Here is an 11,624-nt window from a genome sequence, read left to right on the forward strand (position 1 = left end):
TTTTAGAATCCTAAGGAATTCATCATATGGATGCGTGACATGTGGCCTGTCATGTCTGTTGGGATAGGGACATTTTCAAAATGGGAGACAGGGAGCCGTTTGGTGGCTCATGGATTGAGGCTAGTGAAACGGAATCCTATGGTGCTCGGGTTTTTTAATTGACAAATGCAGCTGCTGCCCCAGCTTATATTGTAATTGTTGCTAGGAATTGACACACGTGGGGCTTGTAAGTGTTGGCTAGCGCGTCTTCGCAAGTTCCCAACTACCAGGTCCTGCGTCTGAATCCCCAAAGTGTGCATTAGTGTTTTACTTCTCCACATTTTTGTCAGCGCACCTCAGCAAGTTCGTAGTTCCACCCTTCAACTCTCTGGTGTGTCAGTTTTTAATACTTTTCCTTCTCTTTTATTTTCTATTTTCTGTTTTACTTTACTTTATTTTATTGTTTTTCTATTTCTTTTTCCTATTTTCTTTTTCTTTGATTTTCGTTTTACATTTTTCTAGGATTTAATTGTTTTGTTTATGTTCTTGTTTCTTTTGTTTGTTTTCCACACCTTGAGGACAAAGTGTGAAATAAGTTTGGGGTGGGAAATTAAATTTTAGTTTTTTTTTTATTATTGTGTCAGTTTTCATTCTTCTTAATTTAATATCCATAGATTATTTTAAACGTTAGAACAAATGGACAGGGTGAAGGTTAATCCCACAGTAGAGTCTTTTTTATTTATCGTTACTTAGACACTAATTCATGAATTATACTTTGAACTTTGCACATCACATCAACATGGTTTGTGGGGAGTGAGATTGAAACACTTACTTTTAGTCTAAGTTTATTTTTAATTGTTGTTTTTAAGTAAAGTCAGTTATTATTGTGAATAAAGTAATAATTGTCTCACCCGAGGTTTTGCCTAGTAACCGGGCCAGTCCTGCCTAATCAGCAGTGATTCTCACGTCAAATGGTAGAGTTTTGGCATGGGGCAGGGTGGTTAGTTGGTTTCGTAGCCTTTTCAGCTCGGGTTAATAAGTCCTTAAGGGTGTTCTACACCTAGTGCCATAAAACCCTAGTGGTTTGGGAGTCATTGACCTAAAGCTCGCTACATGGGTTGGATCGAAAGCTTAAGTGGACCAACATTGCACGACCACTACTGTTACTGGAAAAAAAAAATAAAGAGAAAAAATTGAAAAGAAAAAGAAAAGGAAAGATAGTTATATTTAAAGTTAGTATGTGTGAAATGAAGAAGGACGAGAGGTAAGAGTTTTAGTCGAGTCTCATTAACTATGTTGGTTCACTTTACACCAAAGGAAGTTTGTGAATTCTTTTCTAATTGATTCTAAATGGCTTAGACTCTGTGGTGGGATTGGTTGGAACTTTTGAAAAAATGTTCTAGTTTTAAAAATTTGCTATGGATTGCAACTTTGAAGGTGAAAATTTTTGCTAGCTAATTTTAGCTAGTTGTCTAGTTTGTTAAGTTTTTATTTTTGTTTGAGTCTTGTTTTGCTTGAGGAAAAGCAAAAAGCTAAGTTTGGGGGTATTTTGATGAGTATATTTTATATTATATATTTTACCCTAATCTTAGTATATTTTGGTTAATATTTTGGAACAATTTTGATACTTTGAATTGTATTTTCAATATAGAACTTTCGACTTCCTCTGGAGCAAAACAGGACCAAATGGATGAATTTTGGAGTAATTCTAGTTGGAAGACATTCGTGAGTCAATCAGCTTGATCGTATCAAACTTTGGGATTTTTCCACCAAGCGGTTATTTTCTGGCGATAAAATAAATGAGCGATGCGCAGTGCTGGAAAATGACGTTTTTTGGCTTAAATTGCATTTTTGGAGCCCAAGATGACCTCAGATGGGTTCGTGGCCTTTTGGAGAAGTGTTCAGAATATTCCAAACATTAAATCCAGCTATATTGGGCCAGTTTTGGAGCAGCTTATGGGTCCAAAACGTGGCTGTTCAGATTTTAGGCGAATTTTACCATTTAATTTAGGGTTATGTTTTCTATTTTATTTTATTATTAATTTTAGTTTCCTAGGGGGAATAAAGGACCTGTTTTTAGGGTTTTGTGTGGAGGCTTAGCAGATATATTGCTTGGCCCAGTTTTTCTCTACGCTTTATTTTATGCAATTTTGGAGATAGAGAGAAGGGCTAGGGTTTTGGAGATTTTCTACTTGAAGGTGTTTTCAATCCTTTTCTTAATAATATTTTCTATGATTTCAATTATGAATATGCGTAACTAATTTCTTTTGCTAGGGCGAAGCCTTGAGCCTTAGCATGAATATGTGATTTTTATTTAATTGCTTATGATTGATTGCATGCATATTTTGAATTATTAATCACCGGGATTAAAACTATTTAATTGTCTTAATGCCTGATCACCATTAGGATCTTTAAAAAAGTAATTTGATGCAATTTTGGTCGAAAGGTTCCCTGAAATTGACGTTGGCTTCTTGTGATTAATAATTGTAATTTCACTTAGGATGAATACCACGTCTTAAGGATTGCATGGTTTTTCAAAGGATTTTCATAAAGCATAATGAGTCTTTCATGTTCAGATTTGATCCCAACGTCCGGACGGGTTGCATGTTAGATATACGTTCTATGTTGGAGGTTCCGAGTAGCATATGAATTAGGAAAATCTAACCTTCAAAGTGGCATGTGTAGATCATAAGTAATTGGTAAAAGTTCATAGGATTGCTAGGTGATGGTGGAACCCTAGTGTTTTCTTAATTTGATTCTCCCAAAACTGTTTTCTTTTCTCTCTAGTTTTAATATTGCAGATTGTCTTATCTTTAATAGTTAAATTCGTTTTTAATTTAATTAGGTTATAAAATCAATCATCTCAACTTCTACATTACAATAATTAAATGGAATCTAATTAGTGTCGAATTATTTAATAATCCCTGTGGAGACAACCTTGCGAGATCTGTTTATACTACAATAACCTTGTGATTCTTGCAAGTAAAATAGGAGATTTAAGCCCGTTCACATGAGTAGTAAAAATCCTATCATGAATCATACCATGGGGTGGCAAAGCTGTAAAAGTTTTAGATTTTAGGGATTGTAGGCAATGTTTGCTTCAAAAGAAGGCTTTGAGGTTGTAGTTGAAGAGCTAGAGGTTTTGTTGAGGAGCAATTGGGTTTGTGCTAAAAAGCAGTTAGGTTGATTAAAGGTTCACGCATGGTTTTGTATAATCGTAGGCAGTGTTTGCTTCAAAGGAAGGCTTTGAGATTCTAGCTGAAGAGCTAAAGGTTTTGCAGAATAGAAGTTGGGTTGATTGAAGATTTACTCAAGGTTTTGTATAATCATAGATGTTAAATTTGATGAAGGTACTGCTCTTGAAGGCTTTTGGCCCTATTTGTAGGCAGTAAAGAATGAGCAACCTTGATCTTATCGTTGAGTTGGAACATAGGTATTCGATCCTTTGGCGCTAACAGTGACTGTAATTCCTAGTTGGTGGCATTCAGTTGTGTCTTATAGTGTTTCACACGATCGCTGCGGTGACATAAGCATGTCGGATGGCGCCTTCATCGTTATTTATGGGGGCTAGATATTCCCGAATCTAGTCATTCGCGTGCAAGGGTAGAGGCATAAAATATTTTATGGGTAGCCTAGCTACAAAAATTATCCTAAAATCAATTTTTTTTTTTTTTGGTACATAGGTATTGTATGCAAAAAATTAAGTTTAACTTATGTATTTGTGTGCTTAAAATTTGCTTGGCATGAACTCAATAAACTTCATAATTGCAAACTACAAAAATTACAATGAATCTTCAAATTTCACATATATTTAGATTTAAACACAAGAAGAACATAGAAAAAAACTTGATATCTCAATTATAACCACACAACTAGCACATAACAAAACACTAAAAGTAGAAGTAAAGGCAATCTTAAAAAAAAATTGGTTGAAACCAGTATAAACCCCACTAAATCAAAGCAGAATAATCTTAAACAAAATGACATCACAATTTCCATGGTAATTTTTATATGTTTAGTTGTGCTAAATATTCACTGGGCCAGTTTCATTAAAAATAATTCTTCTTGCACATTCTTTTGTCTATTATATAGACTATACACCAAAGTATATATATATTGCCACAAACTCTCCTTAGGCTACAACCCACCGTAACCTTTGGTGTGGCTACGCCAGACACGCTTTGAGAAGGAACCTGTCCGAGCCCTTGGATGGGCTGGAGTGTTTCAAAGAGGTTGTCTGAGCCCCAGAATATGATCCTTGATTGGGATTCGAAATTGGTGTGCCAGAGTCATGCAATTTTGTTCAAGCAAAACTTGATTGGCTCCATAATAAGTCTTATTTTTATTTATGGCCCAAAACAGCTAGTAGCCTGAAATAAAGGGTAAGAACATAAATAGTAGAAGTATGATTGACCAAAGAACTATTTTTCAAATTTATGTGATGGAGTAGTAAATCTTGTGATGTTATTTCTTTAAGCAAATCATAATTAATTTAAATCCCACCTCCCCAATATCGTTTGTACATATACAACTAAAATAAGTTACAAATTACTACATGAATTAAGAGAGATTATATGGACAAAATATATATTTTGACAAAAACTCTAACCTTCAAAATATATTTTGACAACAATATATATATATATATATATATATATATATATATATATATATATATATATATATATATATATATATATATATATATATTATGAATAACGAGTTGTAAAATGTCCCACGTAGCATCAATCTCTCATCTATATAAGCAAGCATATACCCATTAAATGTCATGTTAACTTAATATTAAACGGGCAGAGGAGCTATGCATGATATAACAATTTTTAACTTTATTGCAGCTTTTGCCCATTTTTAAGGAAATGCTGACTCTAAAAATTACAAAGCCTACATGTCGCGTAGACCGAGTAACTATAAGCTAACTACATTCTTCTTGTGAATACGAGCATGCCAACTTGCAACCGAGCATGGTCGAATTAGCAAAATAGGTGTGGTGGTGGTAGTGTCGGATGCGCTGTTGACTTCTGCACTCAAGCGATTGTAGTCGGGGAAGGAACACGTCTTGGCTTTGGGTTCTAGAGCCTGAAGAAAAGGTTGCCTAGATCACTGCAAGGTTCAGAATTTCTTGCACTAGGTTCGACTGCCTCTTATTCGTGAGAATAGGTACACCGAATCGGTATTAGGCTGTAGGGACACATGTACTCAAAGGAGATGAGCGTTTTAACGGTGAATATGGTTTAGCCGTCTGAATGCCGAACTGCAAAATGCACCTAAGAGTAACCAATCATTGAACACTCCACTTATCTGGGAAGCTAATGAAGTAACCTCTTTCGGTGAATAAGCTAAAAAGTTCTTCATCAGCGAGACTTGGATAGATAACCAACCAAGTAGAAGTAGTGTTGTTAGTACAAACTGGAGGTGCTCTTTGATTTCTTGATTTTACTGCTCTAGTGTTGTTAATCTAAATTGAAGATGTCTCTGGTTGCCAACACAGTGTTGTTAGCCCAAACTAAAAATGTGTTGATGAAAGGGTTTGCATGATTGTGTTTTTCTCAAAAAATGTGAGAAATGCTTTGTGTAGAGAGAAAATTTTCGTGTAGAGCATTATGAGTTATTTGTTGAGTTGAAGGGAGTTTTCTACATTGTCTCCAGCTTTTTATAAAGCGAGTCTACTCAGTGAACAAAATGAATATGAGATATCCCTTGTGGTAAATGTTCCTCATTTGGCATCCTGATCATTATTTGGTGGGGATGAAATTCCATCTTTATCTCCTTTTTGGCATCTTGGATATCCTTGACCAGCTACTCCGTGCATGACTAAATTGCATGGAAGGTAACCTTCTGATCTCCATGCATGGTTTAGATCTCAAGCCAATTAACACATAGGCTTGAAGTTTGAATTGGAACTCAGTCTCTTTGCACGCACTGTCACATAACACAATCCTCACCCATTCAACCTTTGCAGTATTATCCCAGTAAAAACTGATCACTTGAACTTATCCGATAGTATCCAACTGCACACCACAATCCCCCTTATTAGATAATATTTCTAGACCTTACTTAAATATATTTTGAAAATAATTGCTATGATTAAAATCAAAGGTAATTTAACCAAAAGTCAATAAAAACTTTACTATTAAGCCATATGTCAATAACATATTTTTGTTTTGGACTTAATCAATGATATATTTTTATTAAGGAAAAATTAGGTTCTGATCCCTATTTTTCCTACTTCATTGATTAAAACCTTATTCTTTTTCAATTTTTGATCAAGGTCTTAGATTTTAATAAACGTCATTAATTATTTTAATAACAGAATATTTTTATTTCTAAATATATTCATTTAGTGTTAGAAATGTTATATTTGGTATATTTATATTTATGGCTAAATTTTTTTTATCATATATTATTATTTTTAGTTTGTACCCATTTTTAATTTGCAAGCTTTTTTTTTTTTTTTAATTTGTACCAATTTTCTTTTTAATTTTAATATGTACCCATATATTAATTCATTTTTGTGCCCATATTTTTTAAACTTTTATTTGTATTTGTACACATATTTTTTAATTTATTTGTACTCATTTTTTAATTTTGCTAAATGTACCCATGCTAATTATATGTATTTATTTTATGTTTTATAATATATCAATAATTATTTTTTTAAATATGTTAATAATTATGCTGTACATTATTTTTTTGCTATAATTTTGGGAAGAACAATATTACTCTAAAATTGATTTTTAAATATTTATTATATTTTAAAAATATTATTTAAATTTCATAATTTGGGGGACATTAAATGCATAAATGCATGAATTAATCTCTTAAATGAGGCTAAGGGCCTCAATCAAAATATTTAAACAAATAATGTTTCAATCTAACAATTAGGCTGATTAAGGATTGGAACCAAAATGACCATTTTATTAATTAGACATAGGTCAATAATGAATGCAACATAGGCTTTCTATGAATGTCATATGGGCTTAAGCTATTATAAATACGAATTTAGATCATCAATTTTGTGGCGATACAAATCCAAAATCCCTTATCCTTTATCTTTTCCCTTCAACTCACTAGTAGGAAAAACTACTTGCCCGACAAAGTAAATTCCGTTGCGCAATGATTCCTTGCGCAACGATGAACATACCTTCGTTGCTCAAGGGTAGTGAACGTTGCATGACGGAGAACTTGGTCGCACAAACCGGTTGCATGACGAAAAAAACATGTTCGTCGTGCAAAGCCAATAAGTAAAACGTGGGTTTTTTTTGGCAAGAAAACTAATGCACAATGAAGATTTTCCCGTTGAATCTTTGTGCAACAAAGTCTTTTTTGCACAAAGCTTGTTCATTTTCTAGGGTAGAACATTCAACGCTTGGGAAGAGGAACACTTGCGCAACAAAGGCTTCGTCGCTTAAGTTATAGTTAGTTTTCAATGCATGTGAATCAACGAAATCTGCACTGTATTTAGTGCGGTCTTTGTGTGACGAAATGCGCTTTTGCTCTCCTTTTTCTTCACAATTTTGTTCGTGCTGAGATGGAGGATAAAAAAAAGGATCATACCGTGGCCGAGGTCGACCTGAATGATTTGAGGCAACATTTTTGGTTCGTGTATGCGATTGCTGTAGCCATGGGGAACAATTGTCCTACTGCTGAGTGGCATTCTTGGAAAGATGTGCTGGAGAATGAGAAGAAGGTGGTGAAGGATGAGTTATTAGTAAGTATATTGTTGATGGATCAATAATTAATTTTGTGAAATTTTGTTATATGTTAGAATTAATTATTTGCATATATGTGTAATAGTGTAAATATACTCTTGATGATGATACGAACGAACATTTGATGAAGTTGATAGAGGATGCGTTGTAGGGAGGTTACAATAGGTGGCGTTATGAAGTCTAGCAAGAATGGAGGACCATCGAAATAGTAGTTTTAAATTTATGTTTTGTATGACAATATTTAAATTTAAGGTACTTTTTATAAGTTATGTATTTGGACTTAATTATATTTTAATTCATGTTTGGTTATTTAAATAATTGAATCGAATATAATATCAATTTATTTAAGGTATTAATTGAATGGAATATAATACCAATTTATTTAAGGTATTAATTGAATGGAATATAATATAAATTTATTTAAGGTATTAATTATTTAATGTATTAATTGAATGGAATATAATATCAATTTATTTAAGGTAGTAATTATTTTTAGAATACATATTATAACTGACAATTGGTTGGTAATTTTAAGGTTTACGTAAACATAGATATCTATGTTGACGTAAACTTCATAATTACAATAACTTCGTTGCTAAAACCTTTGGGCGACAAAGCTGTCACTGTGCAAACTCTTGTGTGACAAAGGTTTCATCGCCCAATTGGCATTCAGTTTTAGGTCAATGTATTTGGTGCATCTGAATAAGAGAAATAAATACCGTATTTACTGTAGGTGTTTGCACGACAAAGTCTTCGTCGTGCAAAGGCCCTAACCTTCCTATAAATATGCGCTTCTGCTCTCCTTATTCTTCACACTTCGTTTTGGAAACGCTTTGCAATTCTGACGATTATAATCAATTTGTTCTTTGAGTGTTGGTACGATGGCCAACAATGGTGCACGTTCATCAAAGGCAACAGATATAGAAGATTCTGAAAAAGGTTTGCGTTGAAATTTTGGCATTTTGTATAAATTTTTTATTTAGCTTTAGTATTATGAAAATATTTTTTGTTGATAGACAAGAAGAAAAGAGCTGCGGTACGGGTCTTATGGTGGGAGCCTTTATCGAATCACTGCAGACGAAATAATAGGGGTTTTGAAGTCAAATAAGTGCGCTAGCTTTTCATCTAACGTAGGAACAATGGTGTGTACCAAATGTGATGCGGATTAGGAGTCTTGGAGAGCCATCCCCGAGGAGCTGAAGATGCACATGATTGATGAGTTAGCTGTATGTGTTAATTTCATTAGTTAAATAATAATTATGTTTGTTAAATATAATATAATAGTTAAATTTTAATTTATTAATTTTTGCATGACAACCCAATTGGGACATTGATAAAAGTGACCCAAATCTGATGAACGAGCTGCAGCACTACAGCAAGAACCAGAACTACCGACGGATGAGTAGAATAAGATTTCTTATTTAATTTTATTGCTTATTTAATAATTAGATATGAATTTAAAGTTTTTTTTAGTATGAAATTTTTTGATTAAATATGTACTTAATGTTTATTATGAATGAAATTAATGCATTTTAATAAGTAAGTATATTAATTAAATATGCACAAATGGTATTATTTATTAAATATGTATGTGGTTTGAAAAAAAATTGAAGAGTGAATGGAAAAATGTTGTCAATATCCCAAAAACAAAAAAAACGCGACGAACTTAATGAACCATAGTTCGTCGCGCAATGGGATTGGCCATACAATGATGGCATTGTGGATCTTTTTCGTATTCCAGTTTTGTGGACAGAGTTAGATGTGGTGAAGCCCAAGCCAATGTCAAAAAAATAAGGGCGATGAAATATAGTTCGTCGCACAATGGGTTTAAAAAACTTGGGAAAATGTAGTCGGATGGCGCGCAAAAAAGTTGAAGGCCACGTCTATGGATGCAAATTTCCGTCTTCTTCTTCTTGGACAAAATTGCACCTACAAAACAAATAACACCTTAGGTCAAGGCCAAGAGCCTCACACGCCCACAATGAATTGGGGGGGGGGGGCTTTGGCTGAAGAACCTCTGATGCCAAAGTTACAATTTTGAAGGAAAAGTGTTTGGAGAATTTAGAGAATTTTGCAAGAAAGTTGAAATTGAGTTTTGGAGAAAATGAAAGTATTTATACAAGGGTGTGGCTGGCCCCTTTGGGAGGATGGGGACCGGCCACTTGGATGGTTTTTTTGGGTGAGATTCATGATTTGTTAGCTAATTAATAAATTAATTAGCTAATTAATATAATTAGAAAGGAATGATTTGGGGGTTACCTTGTGAAGAAGATTTGATAAGGATGGATGAAATAGGTTTTGAATAAATACCTATTTTAGGTACTTTTGACTTGATTAAGGGATGATTGTCCAATGCTTGCACGTAGAAATCCCGGTATGCCTCGAGGGTAATCTTGTCTTTTTTCACACAAAAATCCACGTGTCGCCTCCATGTTTTTCTTGATTACTTTTGACTCCACAAATGCCCCTACACATATTGGGCTGCTTGCAGGAAAGGATAGCAGGTGTAGAGATCTTCTTGCTTTGGGAAACATAAGTTTGTTTCCTATTTTGCTGTAGATTCCCTCTTTAATTGGAAATTAGATCCTTCTAGGAAAGGGAAATAAATCACTTCTAAAGTCTATTTAAGTCTACCTTAAGTAGATGATTAAATCAACTTTAGAGAGTAATTTATTCTACCCTACAAGAGAGAGAAAGCTAGAGGATATTTGTTCCCTCTCTTAGCAATCATCTACACTTTCCCGTGCAAAGGACCATCTTTCGTTGCATTCTTCGTCTTCTCTGTGTAACACCGAGGTAAGAAAAATTTAATTTTCCTTGTTTTCTTCTTGGATAGTGCTGTCGCGGGGTAGCCGTCAAGGTGGTGGGGCAAGTCGGCTAGCAGGGGCCAAGAGTCGGCTTAGCATGGGCCGATGAGGTGTTGTGGCAGGGACCACTGCTTGGGCTGCTTGACTTGGTTAGAGCCAAAGGAAGCTTGTGCAGCTGGGGTCACGGATTAAGGTGCTGGGGCGTAGTGATAGGCGAGCCACATGGCTCATGTCCTTTGGGGTCTTGGACCTGACCCAGGCCAGGCTGGCGATTAAGAGAAATGAGGAGGTCACAGACCTTATGAGCTACTAGAATGCTGGGCATGCATGCCTCATGCCTGCTGGTCCGAGAGAAAAAAATAAGAGAAAAACCAGTATGGGTTGAGCTCCCATGCTAAGTACCATGAATGGTGTTGGTTGCTTAGTCCTCTTTGCCAAAAGAAAGGTAGGCTGCTCCCGAGAGAGGAGGTAAAGAGGATTAAGGTGGATGCAGTGGCTCGTCTGATCACTGTTGTGGAGCCTACTATGAATGAAAGTGGAAAGAAGAGATCTTCCCCACCTGCTCAAGGAGAAGCCGGTTGAGAAAAAACTAAAGACTTCCTTCGCTGCTCGTGAGGGTCCACCTGCTGCCGAGAGGCCTGTGATTGACATAACTTCTTCCAATGAGAAGAAAAATGAAGCTGCTAAATCTAAGTCTATGGCGCCTGCCACGACGAGAATGGCTAGTACGATTGCTGATAGGATATCTTAGCATAGAGGTCTTGTTATGCCCCTAGTGCTGAAGCTTGTACCAAGACGTTCGTTGTGAGCAAAGTCTGATTCACCTTTGGAGAGGCTTGCTATTATGAAGAGCGATAAGGTGAACTTTACTGCCAAAATGGCACCAAGGCCCACTTCCTCTGCTGCTGAGATTGATTCGCCTACTAGGAAGGAGGAAACTGCTTGCGTGGGCAGCTGTGAGAAATCCACTATGCCTGCTTTTGGAGAGGTTGTTGAGATCTGTATGCTTTTGAAACCATATCTACTTGAATACATGAACGCTTGTGCCAAGTTTGTCGATGGTGTTAGAGGAGTAGTTTGCCCAAGTTCCTTTGTGAAGCACAAGACC

The 11,624-nt window shown here is 35.2% G+C and overlaps 1 protein-coding gene across 1 annotated transcript; it reads left to right on the forward strand.

Moving 5' to 3' along the window:
- The first annotated feature begins 7,528 nt into the window (after positions 1–7,528).
- On the forward strand, positions 7,529–7,860 carry LOC126599815 (uncharacterized). The gene is made up of 2 exons (XM_050266266.1): positions 7,529–7,708; positions 7,795–7,860. Exons 1-2 carry the CDS (start codon positions 7,529–7,531, stop codon positions 7,858–7,860), a joined length of 246 nt encoding a protein of 81 aa, XP_050122223.1.
- The last annotated feature ends 3,764 nt before the right edge of the window (positions 7,861–11,624 follow it).

The sequence above is a fragment of the Malus sylvestris genome, chromosome 14 (assembly GCF_916048215.2).
Source record: "Malus sylvestris chromosome 14, drMalSylv7.2, whole genome shotgun sequence".
Taxonomy (NCBI): Eukaryota; Viridiplantae; Streptophyta; class Magnoliopsida; order Rosales; family Rosaceae; genus Malus; species Malus sylvestris.

Coding starts and splice junctions, on each gene's coding strand:
- LOC126599815 (XM_050266266.1), top strand. CDS start 7,529: ATGGAGGATAAAAAAAAGGATCATACCGTGGCCGAGGTCGACCTGAAT. Junction 7,709..7,794: donor TGGTGAAGGATGAGTTATTA/GTAAGTATATTG, acceptor TATGTGTAATAG/TGTAAATATACTCTTGATGA.